The sequence below is a fragment of the Ovis canadensis genome, chromosome 15 (genome assembly GCF_042477335.2).
Source record: "Ovis canadensis isolate MfBH-ARS-UI-01 breed Bighorn chromosome 15, ARS-UI_OviCan_v2, whole genome shotgun sequence".
Classification (NCBI taxonomy): domain Eukaryota; kingdom Metazoa; phylum Chordata; class Mammalia; order Artiodactyla; family Bovidae; genus Ovis; species Ovis canadensis.
In genome coordinates, this window is record NC_091259.1 from 23735922 (window position 1) to 23763110 (window position 27189).

Consider the following 27189-nt stretch of genomic DNA (forward strand, 5'->3'; position numbering starts at 1 on the left):
GCCAATATTTACAGAGGATAGTCTAATCATCTGGCATTTATGTCATCTTGTGAATTAGGGCAAGTTTTGGAATTTGGGGCAAATTACTTAAATACTCAGTCTCGGCTGTCTTGTCATATGTATATGTGATTTGTAACATGAGATTAGCAATGTATTTATTGTTAAATAAAATCTTGCTATTGAAGAAAAGAAGGAAATGGCAATCCACTCCAGTACCCTTGCCTGGAAAATCCCATGGATGGAAGAACCTGGTAGGCTATAGTCCATGGGGTCGCAAAGAGGTGGACAGGACTGAGCACCTTCACTTTCCTTTCCTTTATTCAAGAAAATAAAACCTGCCCCAATGCCTGGAGCTTAGTAAATAATGAATAAAAGGTAACTGACAAAGCAATGATGCCAGTAATGATAAGTAGGAATAAAGTCACATCCATCATTCATTTTCTGAATACTAACCATAGCAATCTATGTTTTATGCCTTGGAGCACATTAGTAAAAGTAGTATATATATATATATATATATATATACACACACACACACATGTTGAAAGGTTGCAGAAAGGTTGATGGTAAGAATTTTGATAAGGTTAAGATTTTAGATTTGTCATAATAGTAAATGCTTTACCCCAACTCCAGGTAGCTTTTGGTGTTATATTTCTTTGAAGATGTAATCTCTCTAATTTTAGCCACTGGCTCACAACACTGTTTTTTAAGTATCCAGCGATGAGAGAGTTCCATAAACATGGTGGTAGCTAGAACTGGCTTACATGTAGAATCTCTTAATTTACTAAGTGGAAATTTTTATATTAAATCTGGAAAAGTTTGGATTTTGACTCAAGAGGTTGTTGACTGTTTCACAGCGTAAATATTTTTAAGTAGGGAAGGGACATACCCAGTCAACAAATCTTTGTTGACCTGAGTTGATTTATTTCATTAAATCTGAGAAATGAACTTGAGAACTATAAACTGGAGAAAGTTTTAAGATGAGCTTGAGAGAGGAAGGTGAATGAAAGCTGTGTAATCACAAGACTAGGATAAAGAACTTTTTTAAATTTGAGGGGAAGGCTGTAAGTAAATTGGGCTTCCCTGGTGGCCCAGCAATAAAGAACCCACCTGCAATGCAGGAGATGCAGGAGGAGATGCTTTCTGAAAAACCCAAATATCCAAAAAGTAGAGTAATAAATGCAAAAAAACCCCCAAACATATACAGATTTTTAATATAATTATTCAGTTATATTTTAATGAATAGGAATGATATGTTAAAAAGGGATAATATATATACCATACAATTGATTTCAAACATATGAAATAAAACGTGCATAGGAAAAAAGAATCAAACTGTATCAGCATGTTATCAGTGGTTATTTCTAGAAATGAAATACAGATGGGTTTTTTTCTTTTATTTTCCAGTTTTTCCTATATGGTATATATATTACTTTTGACAATTGTGGGGGAAAGGAAGGTTAGGGTTTTTTTTTTTTTTCTCTCCTTTTTAACCTCTTTCTTAGCCCAGTAGTATTATATTGAGCATCTGTAAAACCTCTCACCCCTACTCCTGTTTTCAAGATCACTTCATAAATTTCCCATGTCCTTACTTTTTAGTGGACAAATTTTAGAGAAGTGGTGAGCTCTACCAAGGCTAGCATTAAAATGGTTGTCTCTGAGTCAGAGGCTTTTCATCTTTGCCATTCATTTACTAACTTTTACCTACACCTGGATATTCTTTTTAATGGATGACCACAATTATACTACAGTGAAAGGTTAACATTTATAATGTTTACCTTGAGGACTCAATAAAACGCCTTTGTTTCTTATCATATTTGGCATGTTTAATAAAATAAGCTGAATTAGACATCCAATGTATTCCAACTGTGACAACTAAAAATAAATATAATATTTACCTTCATTGTTTTCAGGTGCTTAGCAAACTTTACCAATAATCTTTCATTGCTTTGGATTAATTTACAGATAGGAACTAATACCGATAATAGGAATTACAGGTTAATATAATCTTCTTGTACACATCTAAAATGTGAAACAAGCTTCAGTTTCTTCTGTTTTTCAGACATCAGGAGAAAGAAGTTTCTTCTCAAGGGAAAAGTTGTTCGTCTTATCCTAGAGTAAAGAAATAAGTGGACAAATAAGCAAGTTTATCTTTTGAGGGAAATGTTTAGTCCCAACCCCATTTTAATCTAAAATTTATTTAATGTTTTCAACAGTGTTTCACTGGGCAGAGCAGCATGTAAAAGCATGTAAATCACCCAAGAGCTTCAAGTAACAGGAGAAACCTCAGTCTTCTAGATCCCCCTTACTCAGAGCATAGTGTCTGGACTGGAACCAGCACCATCATCTGGGTGCTGGTTAGAAACTCAAAATCTCAAACCCTACCCTAGACTGACTATATCAGAAACTTCTTTTTAATAACATACCCATGTGATTGACAGGCACATTAAAGCCTGAGAAGAGCTGGGCTAGATAGCTTTTTTATTATTGTTTTGTTGTTCAGTTACATGCTACAGAATATGAAGGAAATGTTAAAAGTAAATAACTCAATCTTATTAGTATAATGAAAGAGGAGATACTTCACAGTCTCTAACTAAAGTGGTTTTTAAAATTTTTTTTAATTATAAAAGTATGATAACACATTCACAGGAGATTTGGAAAATACAGAACAAAGTTACATATAGTCCCACTATATATTACAATTATTTTATTATTTTATTTTTTATTGGAGAATAATTGCTTTACAATATTGTGTTGATTTCTGCCTACATCAACATGTATGTATCAGTGCTTTTCAGGTCTACTATATCCTTCTACTTTTCTGTCTATTCATTCTATTAATTTTTGAGAGTTTGATATTGAAACTCCAACCAAAAACTTCAACTTAAAAAAATAAAGATTTTTAGCTGGAGTTTCAATATCAAGCTCTCAAAAATTAATAGAGTGGATAGACAGAAAAGTAACCCAAAAAGCACTATGAACCAATTCAACATAACTAAGATTTATACAATTTTCACACAACAGCAGGATACAAATTCTATTCAAGTTCCCATGGACTATAAACTATAAGACACTAGAACATATCCAGGGACATAAAACAAGGTGCAAAAATTTCATGGTCTAAAGGTATTGAAATCATACAGAGTCTGTTCTCTTATCACTGAGGCATTATGTTAGAAATCAATATCAAGAGATATTTGAAAATAGCCCACATATTTTCAAGTGCAATGTGACATTTTCCAAGAGAGACATTTGACTTAGTCGTTGAAAGCCTCAGTAAAGTTAAAAGACTGAAAAAACACAGATTGCAGAGAAGAAAACACTTAAATGAGAAATTGATATCAAAGATATTTTTTAAATCCCATATATTTGGAAATTAAATGTCCACTTTTAAATGATGGGTGTATGAAGAAGCCATAACAAGAAAAATTAGAAAATAATTGTAAGAGAATAAAAATGAAAATAATTGACCAGAGTTTGTTGTATGCAGCTGAAGTTGCTCAATGCAACTAAATACAATGTGGAATCTTGAATAGGTATGAAAACAAATAATGGAAACTAACATAAAATTTTGTGAAATTTGAACAAAGCTGTACTTTAGTTAATAATACTGTATCACATGTTAATTTCCTGTTTTTCTTTTATTTTTACAGCTTAGTATTTCTTTGTATCCTCAGAATTGGATTAAAAGTTTCAAGCTTCAAAGTTTTTTTTAAAAAAAAACATTATTAAGATAATAAGCTGTCTAGACTTTTTGCAGTAATACTAGATGCCAGAATAAATGGAACTATATCAAAGTTTTGAGTGAACATAAATTAGAAATCTAGCATTCAATTCATACTTAATCAAAGAAGTGGAACCAAAATGTCAAAATTTTTTAGCTAAGCAAAAATTCATAAGTTTCCTAAGCTATATATATTATGTCAGATCTGAAGGTGGCTGGCAGTGAGGGGCAGCAGGATCACTCTGGAACTGGCTTTTCTGGGTTTGGCATCTGAGAGAGTTTCTGACAGAGTAAAGGCACTCCTTTCTGCTACTCTCTTGAGATCTTTTAGGGGCATGTCCCTACATCTGGGAATTGGAGATACAGAAACTGAGCACTGGGGCAGGGAACTACTCACTTAGCAACGGAGCCGGGTTGGGCCAAGGGCTTAGGGTAGTGCCTTGCACAAATTCCGGGTCAAGTTGGTGGAGTAGGACGACCCTGGGCTCACCTCCTCCATTTGTATTTTTCAAAAAATTCCAAGATAATTCTAATGTGCTTTTGGATTTTAAAAAGTGATTACAGTTTTTTTTTTAATTAAATGGTAGTTTTAGTGATATAGAATTCTATTATTTTCTGTTGACCAATCATGATACAATGGTATTAAAATGAATAAGTTACATAATCACAGTAGTAAAAGATGTTTATCAGTTTTCACAATCAATAGCCAGACCAAAAAAAAAAGATAATTTCAATTGCATAATAGAAACATGATTAACCTAACAATTTAACATAATTATGTACCATTTGGGGAGGTAAGTAGACTGATGTCGTAGGCGGAAGTGTATACATGCACACATTTTCATCCACTCAGCCAGTCTATGACTTTTGGTTGGTGCATCTAATTCATTTACGTTTAAGGTAATTTTTGATATGTATGATCCTATTACTATTAATTACTTTTGTTTTGTTTTTTTTTTTAGGCCTTTTTCTTCTCTTGTGTTTGCTGCCTAGAGAAGTTCCTTTAGCATTTGTTGTAAAGCTGGTTTGGTGGTGCTGAATTCTCTTAACTTTTGCTTGTCTGGAAAGCTTTTGATTTCTCCATCAAATCTGAACTTGCTGGGTTGAGTATTTTTGTCTAACCAAAGTGTTTTAGAATTTAGAACTACAGTTGATTCTAGAACTAAAACGGATTCTAATTTTAAATAGCGTGTGTTAAATGTTGGAGGAGTCACAACTCCAGGGATCACTACACTGCAGACAGTGATTCTTAGCTATCAATTATCAACTGATTCTTATGGGTTCATCAGCTATGATTTGTATAGCAGATAGAAGCATTTTAGATGGCAAAATGCAGCTGGTAACTTACAGAGTTGAAGCCAAAACATTCAACAATAACAGCTACTGTAACATGATAGCTGTAAGAGCTTGCCGGTGGGCTGGAGATAGAGGGCTGAGGGCTGCTAGGAAGGTAATGTGGATGAGTATCAATGAGTGGGAGCCGTGAACAAGTTTCTCCTAAACTGTATGGGTGAAAGTATTGTAATTATAGTCAAAATCAAACATATGTTTTTTATTATATGCCTTTAATTGATAAGTCAGGGAATCTGTTGCACTTCTATGTCTTAAGCTGAAGGTAACTTGTTCTTCAAACCAGTCTTATAGTATGACCTTAGAAAATCACCTTTAAAATAAATTGCTTTGTGAGTTTTATTGGAATGTTGGATTTACCCTCTAGAGTTGGGACCTGACTAACTGGGTGGAAAGTTGAAATAAACAGTCCCCACTGGGCAAGTGTCCCAGACTTGGGTTGAACAACCATTACTTTAGGACACTCACATCTTTGTGGATTTTGCATTCAATTGCCTCCCAGGTTCCTAACCCTGCATTCCTATGGCCCTGGCATTTGAGCCTGTTTAACCACTACTATTCAGCCCTTGTTGTCCAATGTGTGAATTTCTCTGCTGTGGTTTCACAGAGGCTGAAGCATAGTGTTGGAAGTTAGACAGACATGGGCTTATAGTTCTGGCCTCACTACTCCCTAGACAAGAAGTTGGGTAATGCAAAAAGTCTCCAAGCCTCAATTTTCTCACCTGGAATATGGAGACTAAAACCCTCATCTTGTGTGACTCTGCAGATTACATAACTATAAAACACCCACTGCCATCCCTGGCACACTGTAAATGGTGTTTATGACTATGTTATTATTAGCAAACCCAGGTCTCCATTACTGGTTCCTTTTTGCTACGTGAATCCCTTAGGTAACAAGTTTTTGTTTATCTTTTCACCTTGTGCATCAGTCTTTAGTGGCTGTATTTTCTTCCTGCTGCTGCTGCTGCTAAGTCACTGCAGTCGTGTTTGACTCTGTGCGACCCCATAGATGGCAGCCCACTAGGCTCCGCTGTCCCTGGGATTCTCCAGGCAAGAACACTGGAGTGGGTTGCCATTTCCTTCTCCAATGCATGAAAGTGAAAAGTGAAAGGGAAGTCGCTCAGTCGCGTCCGACTCTTCGCGACCCCGTGGACTGCAGCCTACCAGGCCCCTCTGCCCATGGGATTTTCCAGGCAAGAGTACTGGAGTGGGTTGCAACAGTGGCTTCTCCGTATTTTCCTCCTACTGAATCCATATTCCAGAGGCTGCCTCCCTGGGAGCCCCTTCTTTTGTGGCACTTGGGCTGAGCCCTCACCTGCCTCCAGGCTCAGCAGACAGCCCAGCTCCTATGCACTGCTGGCTCACAGAGCTGCTGGTGTCTAGTCACTTCTTCTCACTAGCTGACTAACTTGGGTAAATTATTTAAAGCTTCCTAGGCCTCAATTTCCTCATCTGTGAAAAGAACTGTACCTGCTTCATGTGATTGTTGTGAAGATTTAATAGATAATTACATAAAAAGGGTCTAGAATACAAAGCGCTCCATAGCACTTGCCAGTATGACTTACATTTAGGGAAAGAGTACCCAAGCTTGGCACTTACCCACTTCTCCCTTCTCGGCCCAAGGTTCCCTCTCAACGTAGAGCTGTTTTCAGGACCTGACTGCATGTCCCTCCACTATCTGGACACTGCTTATACCCCCATGTGAGAATCCCTGCCTTCTCCACATCCTGCCACAAATATTGCTGGCAGACGCTGGCAGGAAAGTGAGGAATGAGCAATACTTTTTTCCCCAAACATACTGTCTGTGAGGAACAGTGTACTGGGGCCAGCCTGTTGGCCTCCTACCTAAAACAGGGTAAAACTCATGGAACCAAGCAAAGCAGTTACCTTATTCTTCCTGAATTTCCTCATCTCTCTTTCCTCATTGCCACTAGTAAACACAGATCATCTATCTACAAGAAGAAGACAGTGCAAGATTCCTACCCACTGAGTTTGTGGGCTGCAAAGTGTGCCACGGATAGAGAGTCAGGGGTGTAACTCAGGAGTGTGAACTTCTATTGTATCCATGGGGTAAATTGGTTACCTGAACTTAACTGTTCAAGTTCCACAATAAGGCAATGAATTGAACTGCTAAAGTACAAGTAACCTGAGAGAAGCAAGTCAAAAGAAGATTGGATTTTGACTGAGAACTATACATAAATCACATCACTGGTTTATAAACTGCTCAGCACTAGTGGTAAAGAACCTGCCTCCCAATGCAGGAGTCGTAAGATGCAGGTTTGATCCCTGGGTTGGGAAGATCCCCTGGAGGAGGTAATAATAACCCACTCCAGTATTCTTGCCTGGAGAAAGAACCCTTTGGATAGAGGAGCCGGGTGGACTACAATCCATGGGGCTGCAAACAGTCGGACACAACGGAAGTGACTTAGGACAGCATAGCAATAGCACCCTCCACACTGGGCTTGGAAATCAAGTATGAAAGAAAGTGTTAGTCGCTCAGTGTATTCAGCTCTTTGTGATCCCATGGACTGCAGCCCAGCAGGCTTCTCTGTCCATGAGATTCTCCAGGCAAGAATACTGGAGTGGGTTGCCATGCCCTTCTCCAGGGGATCTTTCTGACCCTGGGATTGAACCCAGATCTCCCTCACTGCAGACAGATTCTTTACCGTCTGAGCCACCAGGGAGCAGGGGGATATCAAGGGTATCAGGATCTTACTTCTCAGGCCTCCATGCCTTGAATAGTACTTGGCTTGTGGCAGTAAGCTGTTCCTGCTTGGCAGTCCTGGCTTCAAGCCTCCCACAGGGAGGTTCCTTTTAATGCTCCAAATCCCTTCCAGGGCCACTGTCAATATTTTCAAAAGCAAGATAATGATTGTTAGTTTCTACTGTTTTTAGCACAAAGTGTTTTTAAACTATTTACCTGGCAATTATTTTTCTCAGATTTGGGTGGAGACTTATTTGACTTAATTACACTACCCAAAGACTTTAGCATTTGTTTAATGTGTAATTCCAGTTCATTTGTTCAATTATTTCCTATGCAGTTAAACATCTACAGTGCTACTAATTTAACTTCCCCTAAAGAAAGAGATGAAAAGTCAAAAAAGAAACCAACAGCAAAACACAGAGAAATTAGGAATACATAAAAGGTAATATGTGGACTTCATCAGTCAGTCTTATCTGATTCTGATTTAACTTCTAGAAGCACAAAATATTTCCAAAGATAACATAACCCAAAGTTACCAGATTAACTCCTCCAATAGATCCTACAATCTTTTAAACTAGGTGCTGGTTAATCTTTCGCTTGAAAGAAACAGTAAACTAACTGGAAAACATCACTGCAAAATATTTGTAATGTAATGTCTGCTAAGAGGAGGTGGCAAAAATACACAGAAGAACTGTACAAAAAAGATCTTCATGACCCAGATAATCATCAAGGTGTGATCACCCACCCTCACCTAGAGCCTGACATCCTGGAATGTGAAGTCAGGTGGGCCTTAGGAAGCATCACTATGAGCAAAGCTAGTGGAGGTGATGGAATTCCAGCTGAGCTATTTCAAATCCTAATAGATGATGCTGTGAAAGTGCTGCATTCAACATGTCAGCAAATTTGGAGTACTTAGCAGTGGCCACAGGACTGGAAAAGGTCAGTTTTCATTCCAATCCCAAAGAAAGGTAATACCAAAGAAGGCTCAAACTACCTCACAGTTGCACTCATCTCACACGCTAGTAAAGTAATCCTCAAAATTCTTCAAACCAGGCTTCAGCAATATGTGAACTGTGAACTTCCAGATGTTCAAGCTGGATTTAGAAAAGGCAGAGGAGCCAGAGATCAAATTGCCAACACCCACTGGATTATCGAAAAAGCAAGAGAGTTCCAGAAAAACATCTATTTCTGCTTTATTGACTATGCCAAAGCCTTTGACTGTGTGGATCACAATAAACTGTGGAAAATTCTGAAAGAGATGGGAATACCAGACCACCTGACCTGCCTCCTGAGAAACCTGTATGCAGGTCAGGAATCAACAGTTAGAACTGGACATGGAAAAATAGACTGGTTCCAAATAGGAAAAGGAGTCCATCAAGGCTGTATATTGTCACCCAGCTTATTTAACTTATATGCAGAGTACATCCTGAGAAACGCTGGGCTGGAGGAAACACAAGCTGGAATCAAGATTGCTGGGAGAAATATCAATAACCTCAGATATGCAGATGACGTCACCCTTATGGCAGAAAGTGAAGAACTAAAGAGCTTCTTGATGAAAGTGAAAGAGGAGAGTGAAAAAGTTGGCTTAAAGCTCAACATTCAGAAAACGAAGATCATGGCATCCGGTCCCATCACTTCATGGGAAATAGATGGGGAAACAGTGGAAACAGTGTCAGACTTTATTTTGGGAGGCTCCAAAATCACTGCAGATGGTGATTGCAGCCATGAAATTAAAAGACACTTGCTCCTTGGAAGGAAAGTTATGACCAATCTAGATAGCATATTGAAAAGCAGAGACATTGCTTTGCCAACAAAGGTCTGTCTAGTCAAGGCTATGGTTTTTCCAGTGGTCATGGATGGATGTGAGAGTTGGACTGTGAAGAAAGCTGAGTGCTGAAGAATTGATGCTTTTGAACTGTGGTGTTGGAGAAGACTCTTGAGAGTCCCTTGGACTGCAAGGAGATCTAACCAGTCCATTCTAAAGGAGTTCAGTCCTGGGTGTTCATTGGAAGGACTGATTTTGAAGCTGAAACTCCAATACTTTGGCCACCTGATGTGAAGAGCTGACTCATTTGAAAAGACTGTGATGCTGGGAAAGATTGAAGGCAGGAGAAGGGGACGACAGAGGATGAGATGGCTGGATGGCGTCACCGACACAATGGACATGGGTTTGACTGGACTCCGGGAGTTGGTGATGGACAGGGAGGTCTGGCGTGCTGCAGGTCATGGGGTCGCAAAGAGTTGGACATGACTGAGGGACTGAACTGAACTGAATGTCTACTTGTTGCACAAGGCAAATTATAGTCCTGAATCCTGATACTGTCAGTAAGTGTTGGCTTAGTAATGATTTGCACTGGGCTTTTCTCTGTATCTTAAAATCACATGTTTTGGTTTGGGGAGTCAGTTAACAAGTATTTAGTGAGAATTTACTGTGTAGAAAACTGTGACCCAAGTTAAAGAAGTGAATTCAGGTAAGTGCCATAAGTTGGTTTTCCCATTTCTAAAGCTACAAATGTTAATATCCAATATTCTCCATAGATGTAAGGTTGCCCATGGCAAACACACTGACATGACCCCTCCTGAAAGGAGTCTATAGCATGTAACGACTGGGGGCACAGCTTTTGGGATCCTAGCCAATCTGGTTTCAGTCCCTTCTCTACCACCTACCAGTTTTATGACTTTGGGCAAGTCATTTAACTCAGTATGTGTCAGTCGTCTCATGGGGATGACAGTAATATATACCTTGAAGTTATTGCATTTGGGTGAAACAGACATAAGTGCTTTGTACCCAATAAACAGTAGCTTTTTTTTTTTTTTTTTTTTTTTTTACAGAGACAATGATTTTCCTGTCCAAGCATGGACTGAGACTGTTTCCAGAGGTACAGTCACTGAACTGACTCCTTCTCTGCTCCTAATGGAGTGGCTGAAGCTATCTGTCAAGATTAGTCCCCCCCCCCCTTTCTAAAGACCTTCAAGGAAGCCTCCACAACCTCCTTCTGCCAAGACCTTACAAAATTCAAGCTGTTTCCAATATCTAACCCAAATCTTCTCTTAACTGATCAAGCCAGTTTCCTCTTCTGCCCTGTCTAGACATAGAAAAGGGTAATACACTCTCAGATGAAGGAGTCCACAAACATTTATTCAATACTCTCTGTGACACCTTATGTGAGACCAGGGAAATAGGTTTAGATTTATTCCATATTGTGGGAAGGTCTGGTAAATAGAAAACAGTTAAAAATCCAGAGGCAGAGACTTCCCTGGTGGTCCCGTGGCTAAGACTCCATGCTCCCAGTGCAGTTGGCTGAGTTCTATCCTTGGTCAGGGAACTAGATCCCACATGCCACAACTAAGAGCTCATATGCAGCTCAGTACAGCTAAATAAATAAATATATATATATAAAAAGATCTGGGGGCAAAACTCTGTAGAAAACCCATCTCAAATTAGATAGAAAGATTGTACCAATCTAATTTCATTTGCTATTTCAGATGCAAGCACAGCCTGATAGAAAAAAATTTGTTGCTGTTGTTATTTACTCCCTAAGCCACGTCTGACTTTTTGCGACCCCGTGGACTGTAGCCCACCAGGGTCCTCTGTCCTTGGGATTTCCCAGGCAAGAATACTGGCGTGGGTTGCCATTTTCTTCTCCAGGGGATATTCCCGACCCAGGGATCAAACCCGAATCTCCTGCATCGGCAGGAGGATGCTTTACTGCTGAGCCAACGGGAAAGCCCTAACAGAGAAAGTACCTGAAGCACAGATGCATATGCCCAGAAACACCTGGGGGAAAAAAGAAAACTCTCAAAGCAAAATACTGCTCAGTTCAGTTCAGTTCAGTCGCTCAGTCGTGACTCTTTGCGACCCCGTGAATCGTTAGGCATAAGCATTTATTGTACTTGGGGACAGAGGCTGCTGGGATAAATAGCATGATTTTGAGCGGATAGGATATTTTTGGATGAAAATGTTACAGAAAGTGATACATTCTCCTGGAGGAAAAGAGGACCAGCAAGAAGTATGAATACCCTTTGAAACAGCAGCATCTTTAAGGGGAGCTTCAGCATCTCAGCTCTGGGCAAATGCTTTTCAGGTGGAGAAAGGAAGACAAGGAGGGGGAGGGGTGGAGCTGGCCAGAGAGACATCAATGCCAGCAGCTTAACCTGAAAAGAGAAGCAGGCACGGAGAGAAGCCAGGAGAAAAGAATTAAGTCCTTTCTGGAAGGTAGGAATATTATAGAGATTTTTTTTCTTTCTCCTCTTTTCTTGCCTCCAACCCTATTCTACTCAGAAATCTTTTTAGGTGTGTTTTTTCCCTGAATTTTAAAGTTACAGAACAAAGTCTTTATGCTGAAAATTTTGGCCGATGGGATCTGACCTGGTCCGACAGAGAAAGCTGCCCTTTAAAAATATTTTTGTTTCCTTCAGCTGTCTCCAGACTGTGAATGATGAACATTAGACCTTGAAAAAACAGCTTAGAAACATATTGTCTATGCTTGTTTTGTGTAAACATGGTCAGAGGAAGAAAATTTCAAGTCATTTAAACTTATGTTTGGTGACTTCTGAGCTCTGTAACTATCTTTTTTTTTTTTTTTTGGTAATTATTTTAACATGCTTTTGGTGTCTAGTAAGTTCCTTGTATATTGCAGGTAAAAAAAACATTTTTGTTGAATGTGTTAACGAATAGCAAAAATATTCACAATTGCTGGGTAATATTTTACATTTCTTAAATTTATACTAAACATAATAAACCAGACTCAAAGTTAAGTTTGCATGCATTCAGGCACATATAGACACAAATTTATGTGTCTGGTAGCACACTCCCAAAATTAATCAGTAAATAGAATGTTGTGTAAGAGAAAACTTGTAAACGTCATTCATCAAATTTTTCACGACCTTATCCATAAACTCTGCTAGTTTTAGCCAGAAAAATACAAAAAATCCTAGCAATTTAAAAACATTAAATTAGTACATTAATTTACTTCTGTGTGGTCCTCTTACAGAATTTTTTGAAATGTAGATATTGTTTTAAAATAAATGGCAAAATGAACGCAACAGTCCCATGATGCATACCTCATAAACCTACCTTTTCTTTTAAAAAAATTGGAAGGAGGGGAAAAATTTCAGGGAACCACTAAAAATACATGAATTATCATGTTAGCTAAATTGTTACTTATCCAGAAGGGATAAGTGGTGGTGGTCAGCGGTTTAGTTGCTAAGTCACGTCCAAATACTGAGACCCCCATGGACTGTAGCCTGCCAGGTTCCCCTATCTATTAGATTTCCCAGGCAAGAACACTGGAGTAGGCTGCCATTTCCTTCTCCAGGGCATCTTCTTGACCCAGGGATTGACCCACATCTCCTGTATTACAGGGCTTCCCAGGCGGTGGTAATGCTAAAGAATCTGCCTGCCAAAGTAGGACGGAGAAGGTGATGGCACCCCACTCCAGTACTCTTGCCTGGAAAATCCCATGGACAGAGGAGCCTGGTAAGCTGCAGTCCATGGGGTCGCCAAGAGTCGGACACGACCGAGTGACTTCCCTTTCACTTTTCACTTTCATGCACTGGAGAAGGAAATGGCAACCCATTCCAGTGTTCTTGCCTGGAGAATCCCAGGGACAGGGGAGCCTGGTGGGCTGCCGTCTATGAGGTCACACAGAGTCGGACACTACTGAAGCGACTTAACTTAGCAGCCAGTGTAGGAGATGTAACAGATTTGAGTTTGATCCCTGGGTTGGGAAGATCCCTTGGAGAAGGTATTCTTGCCTGGAGAATCGCATGGACAGAGGGGCCTGGTGGGCTACAGTCCATGGGGTCACAAAGAGTCAGACACAACTAAGCACTGAGCACACACACACTTCTGTATTACAGATGGTCTCCTGCACTGCTGATCAGAAAATTGCATTTCTTTTTTTCAGGATGATGAGATTCTGTAGATCCAGCCCCAATGGCTTATCTGACAGAACGTGTAAAGCCTCTGAAACCTGTTCTATCTCAGGTTTGAACCTGAACCTGGATAAGATCATGGCAACATTGTGTTAACTGAAAAGAATACTATTTGCTACCAATGCAGTTTCAAATCTTTTTTCCCCTCTAAGAAAATATAATCTTATAAAGTATAACCCAATGACAAAGAGCAAAGATATCAGCTTCAGATGAGTCTACATTCATGTATCAGTTATTCCACCGAGTGACAACAGTTACTGTACTTCCCCCTAGTCTCAGCTTCTAGAGCTACAAAATGGAAAGAATAGTGATAGGGAAAGAGTAAAGGGACAAAGTAGGAGATTAAATAGCTAATCCCACTGGGGGACCATACGTAAAGTAAAAGGTATAGGAGACTCCTGTAAGTTAGTGATAACTCAAGGGAGCACACTTGCTTAACAACAAAACCAAGTAGGCTTGTTTAGCAACAACCACATGTAACAAGAGCAAGAGACATGCCTCCAAACAATAAAACAATGCTAGAAGTGAGGCCCAGTGAGGTCAGTAAGTTAACGAGTCCCAGAATTTAGATAGGCTTGGGATATAAGGAACAGTATATATTGCTTAAATTCAAATAAAAATATATACTCATATGTGTATATGCACATAAAAAAAAAGAGAGAGAGAGAAAGGGCCAGGCAAATAATATAAGTAAGTAGAGGAGGCTAGAGGTAAGAAATAATTGGCTCTCCCAGTTTTTTCTTTCTCTATGTTTATTGGAGGCATGGATACCATAGAAATACTTTATTTCTTATCTCTACCACTTGCTCCATGGAAGAAAAGCTACAACAAACCTAGACAGCATATTAGAAAACAGAGACATCACTTTGCTGACAAAGGTCTGTATAGTCAAAGCTTTAGTTTTTCTAGTAGTCATGTATAGATGTGAGAGTTGGACCATAAATAAGGCTGAGTGCTGAAGAAATGATGCTTTTGAACTGTGGTGATGGAGAAGACTTTCAAGGGAATTTTAAGAAAAACTGTGTGGCTAAAGTGGAGTCAGAAAGTATGGGAGAGGAGTTCACAGAGGTGAGCAGGCCACACGACAAAGTTGAAATTTAGCCTAAGGAAAAATAAGAAGGCATTGGAGAGCTTTAAGCATGGCGGTGATGGGCAAAGATTTATGTTTGTCAGAGATGCCTCTGGTTTCTGAGAAGAGAACAGACTGCAGGGGGAAGGAGCAGAAATTGTCATTGGGGGCTATTGCTGAGCCTGCAAGATATGACTGGGGTTTGGGGAACGTGATTGTGGGCAAAGTGGTTGCTGTTGTTCAGTTGCTTAGTCATGTCTGGCTCTTTGTGACCCCATGGACTGCAGCACACCAGGCTTCCCTGTCCATCACCATCTCCTGGAGCTTGTTCAAACTCATGTCCATTGAGTCAGTGATGTGATACAACCATCTCATCCTCTGTCATCCCCTTCTCCTCCTGCCTTCAATCTTTCCCAGCATCAGGGTCTTTTCTAATGAGTCAGCCCTTCCTGTCAGGTGGCCAAAGTATTGGAGCTTCAGTTTCAGCATCGGTCCTTCCAATGAATATGCAGGACTGATTTCCTTTAGGACTGACTGCTTTGATTTCCTTGCAGTCCAAGGGACTCTCAAGAGTCTTCTCCAGCACCACAGTTCAAAAGCATCAGTTCTGCAGTGCTCAGCCTTCTTTATGGTTCAGCTCTCACATCCATACATGACTACTGGAAAAACCACACCTTTGACTAGACTGACCTTTGTTGGCAATATGCTGTCTAGTTTGGTCATAGCTTTTCTTCCAAGGAGTAAGTGTCGTTTAGTTTCATGGGTACAGTCACCATCTGCAGTGATTTGGAGCCCCCCAAAATAAAGTCTCTCACTGTTTCCCCATCTATTTGCCATGAAGTGATGGGACCAGATGCCATGATCTTCATTTTTTGAATGTTGAGTTTTAAGCCAACTTTTTCACTCTCCTCTTATTTTCATCAAGAGGCTCTTTAGTTCCTCTTCACTTTCTGCCATAAGGGTGGTGTCATCTGCATACCTGAGGTTATTGATATTTCTCCCTGTTTCTCCCGGCAGTCTGGATTCCAGCTTGTGCTTCATCCAGCCCAGCATTTTGCATGATGTACTCTGCATGTGAGTTAAATAAGCAAGGTGACAATATGCAGCCTTGGTATACTCCTTTCCCAATTTGGAACCAGTCCGTTGTTCCATGTCCAATTCTACCTGTTGTTTCTTGCCTGGCATACAGGTTTTTCAGGAGGCAGGTAGGGTGGTCTGGTATTCCCATCTCTTAAAGAATTTTCCACAGTTTGTTGTGATCCACACAGTCAAAGGCTTTAGCATAGTTAATGAGGCAGAAGTAGATGTTTTGGGCAAGGTGCTGCTGTTGCTGCTAAGTTGCTTCAGTCATGTCCGACTCCGTGCAACCCCATAGACAGCAGCCCACCAGGCTCCCCCGTCCCTGGGATTCTCCAGGCAAGAACACTGGAGTGGATTGCCATTTCCTTCTCCAGTGCATGAAAGTGAAGAGTGAAAGTGAAGTCGCTCAGTTGTGTCTGACTCTTAGCGACCCCGTGGACTGCAGCCTACCAGGCATCCCCCTCCATGGGATTTTCCAGGCAAGAGTACTGGAGTGGGGTGCCATTGCCTTCTCCATGGGCAAGCTGGGCAAGGTGGGGAGATTACAAATATCTTTCAAATATAGATTTCACAGGATTCACTGATGGACTGACCATGGAGAGAGGATTTGCCTTCTAGGCCTAATCAACTGAGTGAATGGTGGTACCATTTCTTGAGATAAGGAAGACCCACTGAAGAGTGGGATTTTAAAAACTGGGATTTAGGGACGTCCCTGGTGGTCCAGTAGTTAAGATTTCACCTTCCAATGCAGAGGGTGCAAGTTAGATCCTTGGTCAGAGAACTTGGGCTTCCCTTGTAGCTAAATCGGTAAAGAATCTGCCTGCAATACAGGAGACTAGGTTCAATTCCTAGGTTGGGAAGATCCCCTGGAGAAGGAAATGGCAACCCACTCCAGTATTCTTGCCTGGAGAATCCCATGGACAGAGGAGCCTGGCAGGCTATAGTCCACGGGGTCGCAAAAGTCAGACACAACTTAGCTACTAAAACACTACCACCAGGGAACAAAGATCCTGCATGCCTTGTGGCCAAAAACCCAAAACATAGAACAAAAACAATATTATAAAAGATTTAATAAAGACTTAAAATGGTCCATAGTAAAAAATTTTTAAAGATTTTTATTCTGTTCTGTTCTGGTCACGCTAAGTTTGAGAAGCCTTTAGATATCCAAGCCAAGTAGGCTTCTGGGAATTTGTAAATCAGAGGCCAGAGATATAAATTTTGGAGTTGTCAGCACAAGAGGGCCAAGCGTGATCTGCAGGGAGGGAGTATGGATACAGAAAAAGGTCTATGACTGAGTTTTACTCATTTTAGAGCATAGAAGAAGCAGAGTCAGCAAGGACTCTGAGAAAGGGTGGTACAACTGAAACCAGGAGACTGGAGCATGGTGACCTGGAGGCTGAGCTGAGAAAGTGTTTCCAGGGGAAGGAGTAAATGGTTATGCCATATGCTGTGGAGAAGTTGAGTTTGTGGATTGGATTCGACCTTGAAGATCACTACATTTGACCTTAACAACAAAGGTCATTTGCAATCTGGAAAAGAACAATTTCCTTGCATGCGTGGAAGCATAAGGCCTAATGGGGATGGGTGACAGAGCCAATAAGTGAAGAAGCAGAAATAATGGGTCAAGCGTGCTTACTTCTAACATCTAGGGATGGCTGTTTATAAGTCATGTGCGTGCATGCTCAGTTGCAGTTGTGTCTGACTCTCTCGCAGCCCCATGGACTGTAGCCCATCAGGCTCCTCTTTCCATGAGATTTCCCAAGCAAGAACACTGGAGTGGGTTGCCATGCCTTCCTCTAGGGGTTCTTCTCAACTCAGGGATCAGACCCCTGTCTCCTGCATCTCCTGCATTCACAGGCAGATTCTTCACTGCACTACCTGGGAAGACTACATTTAAGCCCCTAAAAGTCCCTAAGAGTTTTATGCAGAATTCTGGGTGTGTGGCAAGGTGTGTCCTCCAGCAAGCGAGGCCATGTCTTTCTTCTGATATTTAACAGAGTTTGTCACTGTAAACCTTCCAGTTTACAGTAGCTGGTGCACGCTGCCAGCCTTAGCTCTTGGGGCTAGGCTGGAAGAGTGAGGAACTCTCCCTAGGTGCTAGTTTCCTATTCTGGTCCACATGGGGCTTTCAGCCATGAAAAGGAGAAGAAACGAAAAGGAAAAAATTTAGTAGGCTTCAGTTTTTCATCATTAGAGCCCTTTAAAATTTAACCTACAGAAGCAAGTCTCAGCTTTGAAAGATTTTTTTCTAGGCTAAAATTGCACTCTGTGCGACCTCTGGTGGATGCTATAAAAAATGCAGCACCCCATGCGGTCTTCATTTTATATGAAAAATATGTGAGAGGTCTTCCCTGATAGCTCAGTTCATAAAGAATCCACCTGCAAGGTAGGAGACCTAAGTTGGATTCCTGGGTTGGGAAGATCCTCTGCAGAAGGGATAGCCTACCCATTCCAGCATTCTTGAACTTCCCTTGTGCCTCAGCTGGTAAAGAATCTGCCCACAATGTGGGAGACCTGGGTTCAATACCTGGGTTGGGAAGATCCCCTGGAGAAGGAAAAGGCTACCCACTCCAGTATTCCGGCTTGGAGAATTCCATGGACTGTATAGTCCATGTGGTTGCAAAGAGTTGGACATGACTGAGCCACTTTCACTTTCAATATTGAAGAAGATTGCCTAGAAAAATGAATTTTTATAAACCAAATGATTTTTCCTAATTATTCAGACTGACATAAATAAATTTATCCATTAAGAATCAACACACCATCCAAATAATGTATAAATTAGCTTTTATGTAATCTCTGAAATGAAGGGGACCCAAATACAATTGCATAGACTTAAATATTTTTTTTTAATCACCAGGGAAACAGTATATGTAGATTGGGTTTCAGAGAAACAATTTAGTTGGTCATTCTGTATCCATCCATAGAGTTCAAACTCTAAGGCTTTATACTTTCCTTCAAGACATTGTATGAACAAAATTAGCCATTCCTTTGGCCTCTCTTTCCATAAGAATGGGTGATACAGAAGACCTTAAAAATCATTTCTATGCTGGTTTTAAAATGAAAGTGGGGGGGAAAACAATTCTTAAAACAAAAAGAAGACATTATTAAAACCTGTAGTATCAATGTGGCATTGGTATTAAGATCAATAAAGAGATCAACAGGACAGAACAGGGAGTGAAGAAATAGGAAAAACCCCATAAAGTATGAAACTATGTCAGAGTCTGTCTGAAAAGTTGTACCTCTGGGCCTGCAGCCTCTGCTCTAATTTGGGTCCCACTAGCCTGGGCTTCCCAGGTGGCACTAATGGTAAAGAACACGCCTGCCAGTGCAGGAGATCTAAGATCTGTTTGATCCCAGGGTCAGGAAGATTCCCCTGGAGGAGGAAATGACTACCCACTCCAGTATTCTTGCCTGGAGAATCCCATGGACAGAGGAGCCTGGTGGGTTGCAGTCCATAGGGTTGCAAACAGTCAGACATGACTGAAGCAGCTTAGCACAGCACAACCTGTTGTTCAAAACAGTTCTCGGAAAATGTCAAGTTCTCTATGTACAGGAGTCATGTCTCATTTCTTTTATATCTTCAAGCAAGTGCTGGTATCCAAGAAAGTGAAGTCGCTCAGTTGTGTCTGACTCTTTGAGATCCCCTGGACTGTAGCCCACAGGCTCCTCCGTCCATGGGATTTTCCAGGCAAGAGTATTGGAGTGGGTTGCTGTTTCCTTCTCCAGGGGATCTTCCTGACCCAGGGACCAAACCTGGGTCTCCCGCATTCCAGGCAGATGCTTTAACCTCTGAGCCACCAGGGAAGCTATCCAGGAGGGTTTCAATAAAAACATGAAATAGGCACCTAGTAATCACTGAGAAGGAACTATAAAAAATAAGGAGCTCCAGCAGTTTCAAAATTATGTCTATAAGGGATTCTTTAGAGCATGCATGTGTGTGTGCTCAGTTGCTTCAGTCATATCCAACTCTGTGCAACTCTAACCTGCCAGGCTCCTCTGCCCATGGGATTCTCCAGGTTAAGAATATTGTAGTGGGTTGCCATGCCCTCCTCCAGGGAATCTTCCTGACCCAGGGATCGAACCCGCATCTCCTGCATGGATAGGCAGATTTTTTATCTCTGAGCTCCAGGGAAACCCTCTTTAGAGCATATCTTTTTTCAAATGAATCATCAGTATGAGCTATCAATGCCCAGACCATGTAACCCATATACTATGTGTATGTGAGATAAAATCCTGGGATGAACTTACCTATTTAAATGACTTAGATTCTTCTGAGTCAGTGATTTGCAACGTGGGGTCTCTGGACCAGCATCATCAACTTGGGACTTGGTACAAATGCAAATTCTTGGGCCCCACCCCAGACTTTCTAAGCCAGTTACTCTATAGTTGGGGCTTAGCTATCTGCTTTTAACAGGTAATTCCTAGATAATTCTGATGCAGTCAACACTTTGAGAATCACTGTTATTGGTACTACTTATATTGATAAAGATTGAGGATGTTATTGTGCTTTCCAGACACTTGGAAAAAAATTCTACTTATTAAATAGAAATAAATCCACCAAAAATGTGGGACAGCAATGTAAACACAGCAGTTTATTTGGGCAAAGGCAAAATAATTATAAAATTAGCCAAGAACCTCCCAGGGGGCTGTTTTTCTTTTAATACTCATGGTTTTGCAATAAATAAAATAATCACTGCCATCAAACAGGCAATTTTCTATCCATTTTGTAAATATACTTCATTTGTCACTGAGATTACCTGCAGGTGGATGTTTAATGTGGCATTCATCTCTTTTAATATAAAGTTCTTCTTCAAGTACTTCCTTAATTCTCTTATGTGGTTCACAATATAAAAACTTCTTCCCTGTAAAGGTATTAACAAAACTGGTTACTTATCATAAATTCTGCCCAACCTTCTAGCCATTATTTACATAAATAACTGTCTTTCAAAGAGACAAATCCTTCCATACAAACAGCAGGTGTTTCATCCTGCAGACTCTATTTTGGAAAGATTCCTTCCAGTGTAACCTTTAGCTTTGCTGGGGGGAGAACTTTATATTTTCCGGTTACGTTTCAGATAACTTCTTTTAAATATTAAGTAATATATGAAGTTTGCTTCATTAACTTGAAGAAAACTTTCATTTATTCAATAAATTCTTATTAAAGACATACTCTGTGCCAGGCATTTGGGGCAGAGGACACAGCAGTGAATGATAAAGATATATGGTGGCTCAGCTGGTAAAGAATCCGCCTGCAATGTGGGAGACCTGGGTTCGATCCCTGGGTTGGAAAGATCCCCTGAAGAAGGGAAAGGCTACCCACTCCAATATTCTGGAGAATTCCAAAGACTGTATAGTCCATGGGGTGGCAAAGAGTTGGACACGACTGAGCAACTTTCACTTTCATGCATAGAGCCTGCAATCCAGATACATGATATAGAACAGTCTAGCAGTATTTCATCATCTTTAAAAGAATAAACCTGAATTGTAGTGGAGTGTCTCTAATGGACATATGACCTTTTCCTGTCCTCCAAACCTGGCCCCACAAGACTTCACTGCTATAGCTGAGGATGGACTATTTTTTCTAAACTCTTTAGCTATATTTCTTCTGCTCAGCCCAGGGAGTCATCTGGGCCCATCTGTCTCTCCAGACTCTCCTGTCAGCCCTTCTCTCTCTTGCTCTCTGAGCTCTGGCCACATGGCCTTTCTGTCCATCCCCACACATTGTTTCTTTTGTATATTCTATTTTCTCCGCCCGAACTGTCTTTCTCGTAATTATTTTTGCCTGGCTAACTTCTACCTGAGTGTCAGGTCTAGGCTGAGATGTCAGTTCTTTAAGGAAACTTTCCTTGGCTCCACAATGTCCCTGGTTACTTTTTCTCATAGTATTCTCCTCTTTGCTTTCATTTGATTTATTGCAATGTATATGCAGCCTCATTACTTTATGTACAGTTTTATTTGTGTAACTATTAGTACCATATGTCTCCCTTGCCAGGCTACATACCATGAGAGCAGAGGTGTTGTCTCTTCAGCTCATCAGAGTCCTAGAACACAGTGTGACATAATAATAGATGCTCGACCGGATTTCCCTGCTGGTCCAGTGTTTAAGAACCCACCTGCCAATGCAAAGGATCCCACATACCTCAGGGCAGCTAAGCCTGTGCACCACAACTGCGCCTGGAGTCTATGTTCCTCAGTGAGGGACGTCATGGCAGTGAGAAGCTGGCATACTAGAGAGTAGCCTCCTCTTGCCACAGCTAGAGAGTGCCTGCATGAAGCTACAAAGACCCAGCACAGCCAAAAATAAATACAAATTAAAAAAATAATAGATGCTCAACAAGTGTGTGTTCAAGTGGAACTAAAGCATTGTTCAGTTAGGGGGAGTGCAGATTCCTCTATGTGTGTGTCTGCCCACACAGCCCTGTGAACAGCAGGCAGCCAGTAGCTCTAATCCTGGTGTTTTTTGAAAGCTCAATCCAGAGAGCCATGGAGAATCTCAATGACTGATGCAAAGATATGGCAGGTGTCATCTTTTCCAGACTAATTGATTAAGAACAAATTTGACTTGTGTTCAGACTGGCACAAATGGGGCAAGAGATCCACTGCTTCTAGCTGTGGGTCTGGGTTATTCCTGCTTGTGTGACCCAAACACACCCTCAGACATGAGCAAGGTAGAGTGAGATTCTTTTGGATCTGGTCTTGTTTTCCCCCAAATTCAGAGTCATACGAATGAGAGATGAATGTGGGTCAGCATTACTCAAGTGTAACTCTGGTTTAAAATTCTGTTAAATCGTGATCTTCAGGCAGAAAAAGGTTTGAGAAATTTGGCTGAGAGGAAAAGCCTATAATAGCTCAGTAGAAAGGAAGAGATCCCTTGCTATAATTTCAAGTCTCTTGACAAATTTCAGCCCTTCTCTCACAAGAATTCACAGAAGAAATCATCAAAGGTTTCAAGGAACTATGACAAACTTGTAAACTCTGTGTGTGTGTGTGTGTGTGTGTGCATGTGTGCATACTAAGTCATGTCCGACTATTTGGGACCCCATGTACTGTAGCCCACCAGGTTCCTCTGTCAATGGGATTTTCCAGGTAAGAATACCGGAGTGGGTTGCCATTTCCTACCAGGGAATTTTCCTGGACTAGGGATCAAACCCGTGTCTCCTGCATTGGCAGGTGGATTCTTTACCACTGTGCCCCCTGGGAAACTCGTAAAGAGCTAGTATGGGCAAATGTTCCTTGCTCTAAGAAAGACAAAGAAAGGAAGGAACCAAACAAGCTGGCTACTAACAATTGCTATGGTTTATTGAATGCTACCATGCCTTAGGCATCTTATGTATACTATCTTTCTTCTTGACAATCAGCCTATAGGAAGGTAAAATTATTCCTACTTTATGGAAGAGGGGCTTCCCTTATGGCTCAGCTGGTAAAGAATCTGCCTGCAATGTGGGAGACCTGGTTCAGTCCCTGGATTGGGAAAGCCTACCTACTCCAATATTCTGGTAGCAAAGGTTTGGAAACAACTGAGCGACTTTCACTTATGGATGAGAAGGTAAGTTTCCAAAAAACTAGTCATAAAAATTAAAAGAAATTGATTCTTTCAAACTGTGGTGCAGGAGAAAACTTCTGAGAGTCCTTTGGACAGCAAGATCAAACCAGTCAATCCTAAAGGAAATAAACCCTGAATGTTCATTGAAAGGACTGATGCTAAATCTGAAGCTCCAACACTTTGGCCACCTGATGCAAACAGCTGATTCTTTGGAAAAGACAGGAGAAGGGGACAACAGAGAATGAGATGGTTGGATGGCATCACTGACTCAATGGACATGAGTTTGAGCAAACTCCAAGAGATAGTGAAGGACAGGGAAACCTGGGATGCTAGCAGTCCATGGGATCACAAAGAGTCAGACATGATTTAGTGACTGAACAACATGGCTGACCCTCTCAAAGCAAGTTACTAAACTGGCTAGATTAAGGAGATGCAGCCATAGTATAGTATTTGCATTTCAGCAAGACATTTGATAAAGTGCATTCATATAGGAGGCAGTGTGCCCACCCAAAGATGCTACTTGACAGATCACGGGCTTCCAGAGACTCTACTTGAACTGTGGGGTTCACCATTTAATTAATTAATCTGAATATAGGAACTTTCAGCAAACTCACCAAATGTGAGAATGACACAGACTTGGTGAATGGTTTACGTGCTGAATGGCAAACTCAGGACTCAAAGGGCCTTTCACACTTGGACTGAAGTGTTCATATCCATAGGATGGTATTGATGGGGATAATATAGCAACCTGCATTTAGAACCAAACAGAGGAACTGCATAAGTATAGGACAGAAAAGGCCTGGGTCAAATGTTTTCAATGGGACAGATGGGAAAAGAAAAACTAAGGATGTCATAGATTGCGTTTGTTGTGTGTTAATAATCTAATGTATCTGCCTAAACAGCTATTGTGAATTTATATAGATTCACCTAATAGAAGTATACTGTTCAGATCAAGGGAAGTTATGGTCCCACCACACTACCCTAATCTGATGGTACCTAGGATACTGGATTCAGTGATTTAATAAAATGAAGAATACTGGGATAGCTCCGCCAGCATGGTGAGAGCACTACAAATTATTTTAAAGATAACACTAAAATGAATAAATAAAGGTAACACTGAGGCAATAAAAGATTTGGTGGGGCTCAAATAGCCACCATTATATAATTCAAAAATGTTTCAGGGGGAAAGGACCACATTTTATCTGTGTATATTTGGGAGCAGATGTGTGATTAGGGAGCAGAAGCTGTACAGACACTGAGGACCTTTCCAAAAAATAGAGACTGAAGACTTAAAAAAATTTTTTTGAAAATTAAATGGGTACTTGTGCAGGTGTGAATAATCTGTCTCTACTTCAGCTGAGGCCCTAAACAATGAGCTCCAGAAGGTTGAGGCAGGCACTTTTCATATGTTTCCACCCTGACTCTGTCAACCCCTGAGTGTTTGGACACCAGCCTTAATTCATTACTCATTTCCCAGCAACTGCCCAATGGCAGGCACGCAATCAGGACTCAATATTTGTTCAACTGACAAGCAAATGACTAATTCCACCTTTTACTCCTACAGCCAAAAGGAATAAAGAACCTCTAAATTCTAGTATCACTTATGAGAAAATTTCCAGGTAGAATTTCAAGTCAGAGTAAGGAATTCCTTAAATATACTGAATACTTACATATCCACTGAACTTAGTTGCTCTAAATAAGGTCTCTGCATACTGTTGACAAGAACAAGAATGAGGCATCATAATCAGGTATAATGTGACTGATGCTGAGGAAAGAGGCAGGCAACTGCAATTCTGAGGCTCCCAAGAGGGGGTGTGTGGTCCCTGGGGGAGTGGAAGTGGAGCCGCTTCTGCCCAACCCTTGCTCTCTAGAGGGGTGATCAGCGAGGCTCTGCAGAATGGCTGGGAATTGCTCACCTTCTTCAGACTATTATTTTCATCTTCATCATTCCTTAGCACCTACTGAAGACATGTGGGGCACACGAAGCTGGGAAATATCTGTAAATTTATGGAACAAGATGGATGAGTGCTTCGACCTGGCGGACTCAACTTTCAACTATGTTGGTTGTGAACCAGAACTGCTTTTTACTTCTTGCAAGGTTGTTTGTATGTTTGGCAGGGCAGGAGGAAACAGCAGCAGTGTGTTAACATGTGGCCCATAATTGTGAGACTCTAAAAGGGTCAGGTAATCATAATTTACGAACGCAGAATCCAAGAGATAGGAGTTTAAGTGTTTGAAGGCGTTCTTCTGCACTGAGTGATAATGGGCAAGGCACGTCCTTTCCGCTAGTCTAGACTTTCAGTTCCCGGTTTGTAAAATGAAGGAATTGACAAAAATGATACCTGTATTTCCATGCATGTGTATATAATTTATGTATATAAAAATTAATTTCATATTTTATTTGTAAAAACAAATTTATATATTTTACACGTTTTATAATTAAAATATATTTTGTAATTTAATATTTTGAATACTATATGTATGTGTATTCCCACGTGCACAATTTTTTTCAATACCTTCCAGGCCAATGCCACTACCCATTAAGTTGGAGGCTACCTGGGCTCAGATAACCTTTAATGAAGGAGGGCTTGGATAAATGGACCAGATACCTTCGGCCTTTAGCTTTGCCAAAACAGCAACTCCAATCCCTCCCTCCAAAACCTTTGTGGCTTCAGCTAGTCCCACCGCGGTTTCCCCTGTTCGCCTTTTGCGGCTTCCTGTCGCCCACGTCCCTCCCACCTTGTCGACGGCTGGAAGGGAACTCACACTGCTTGCGGGACTCCTGAGGACCGCCGCCGCCCGGCTCTCCGCGCACCGCGCACCCCAAGCCTGCGGGAGGCCTGGGCTGCTCGCCATCGCGGCCCGCCTCGGGCACCGTCACGGCTGCCGCTGCCTCCTCCCCTCTCATGCCGCCGGGGTCTTCGTGGCCGACGGCTGTCTGGCCTTCTCGGCTCTGCCGCGGGCAGCTAGGGAACGCTAGGCGTCTCTGGTTGCCATGGTGACGGAATCCTCCCCGCGCCTAGCAGCTCTATTATGCTGGCGTCTCCTGTGTCCTGAGCGCCCAGGAAGAGAGACGCTGGAGTTGGGGAGCTGGGCAGCCCACCAGGCTCCGCCATCCCCGGGATTCTCCAGGCAAGAACACTGGAGTGGGTTGCCATTTCCTTCTCCAATGCATGAAAGTGAAAAGTGAAAGTGAAGTGGCTCAGTCGTGTCCGACTCTTCACGACCCCATGGACTGCAGCCCACCAGGCTTCTCCGTCCATGGGATTTTCCAGGCAAGAGTACTGGAGTGGGGTGCCAGTGCCTTCTCCGATTACTTACCCACCAAAGCAAAGGACTTTCTGTTAATTTCTCGTGTGTTTGTCACAGCAGTTTCGCCAAGAGAGGCTTTACTATTGCCTGGTAGGGAATTTGAGATTCAAAAAGCTAAGAACATTGCCTGGAGTTAGGCAACCAGAAGTGGCACAAGCCGGAATCCGAATTCAGAAAAGTTTGGTTCCAGAGGCCAAAGAGTAGATAGCCACCTGGAACAGGTAAGAGCGGGAGCAGGGACTGGACACGTGAGTTCAGGCAAGGTCACTGGTTTCACGCAGTGATAATGTTTGTCGTGTCCCGGCTTCTTGCTACACACACAACATGATGGAATAAATCAATGTTAAGGATTCCTAACTTCTGGATTGTAAATTCTTGTTGTTAAACAACTTTTGTAGTGTCCAAGCACTTTTGTATTCACAATCTATTTTAATCCATATAATAACTGATTTTACAGATGAAGTCAA

At 41.3% G+C, this 27189-nt stretch overlaps 1 protein-coding gene across 1 annotated transcript; it reads right to left on the bottom strand.

The window, feature by feature from the left end:
* Window positions 1-1466: 1466 nt before the first annotated feature.
* C15H11orf97 (chromosome 15 C11orf97 homolog) lies at window positions 1467-26463 on the bottom strand. The gene is made up of 4 exons (XM_069553159.1): window positions 26177-26463; window positions 20625-20729; window positions 7791-7916; window positions 1467-2112 (listed from the first exon to the last, which is right to left on the bottom strand). Exons 1-4 carry the CDS (start codon window positions 26316-26318, stop codon window positions 2108-2110), a joined length of 378 nt encoding a protein of 125 aa, XP_069409260.1. The 5' UTR covers window positions 26319-26463; the 3' UTR covers window positions 1467-2107.
* Window positions 26464-27189: the final 726 nt, after the last annotated feature.

Excerpts from the sequence above, each read along its gene's own strand:
- C15H11orf97 (XM_069553159.1), bottom strand. The coding sequence starts at position 26,318 with ATGAGAGGGGAGGAGGCAGCGGCAGCCGTGACGGTGCCCGAGGCGGGC. Across the intron at positions 20,730-26,176 it reads TCAGGAGTCCCGCAAGCAGT|GGAAGAAGTTTTTATATTGT; the intron begins GTGAGTTCCCTT and ends ATACCTTTACAG. Across the intron at positions 7,917-20,624 it reads CATTAAACATCCACCTGCAG|TGGCCCTGGAAGGGATTTGG; the intron begins GTAATCTCAGTG and ends AAATATTGACAG.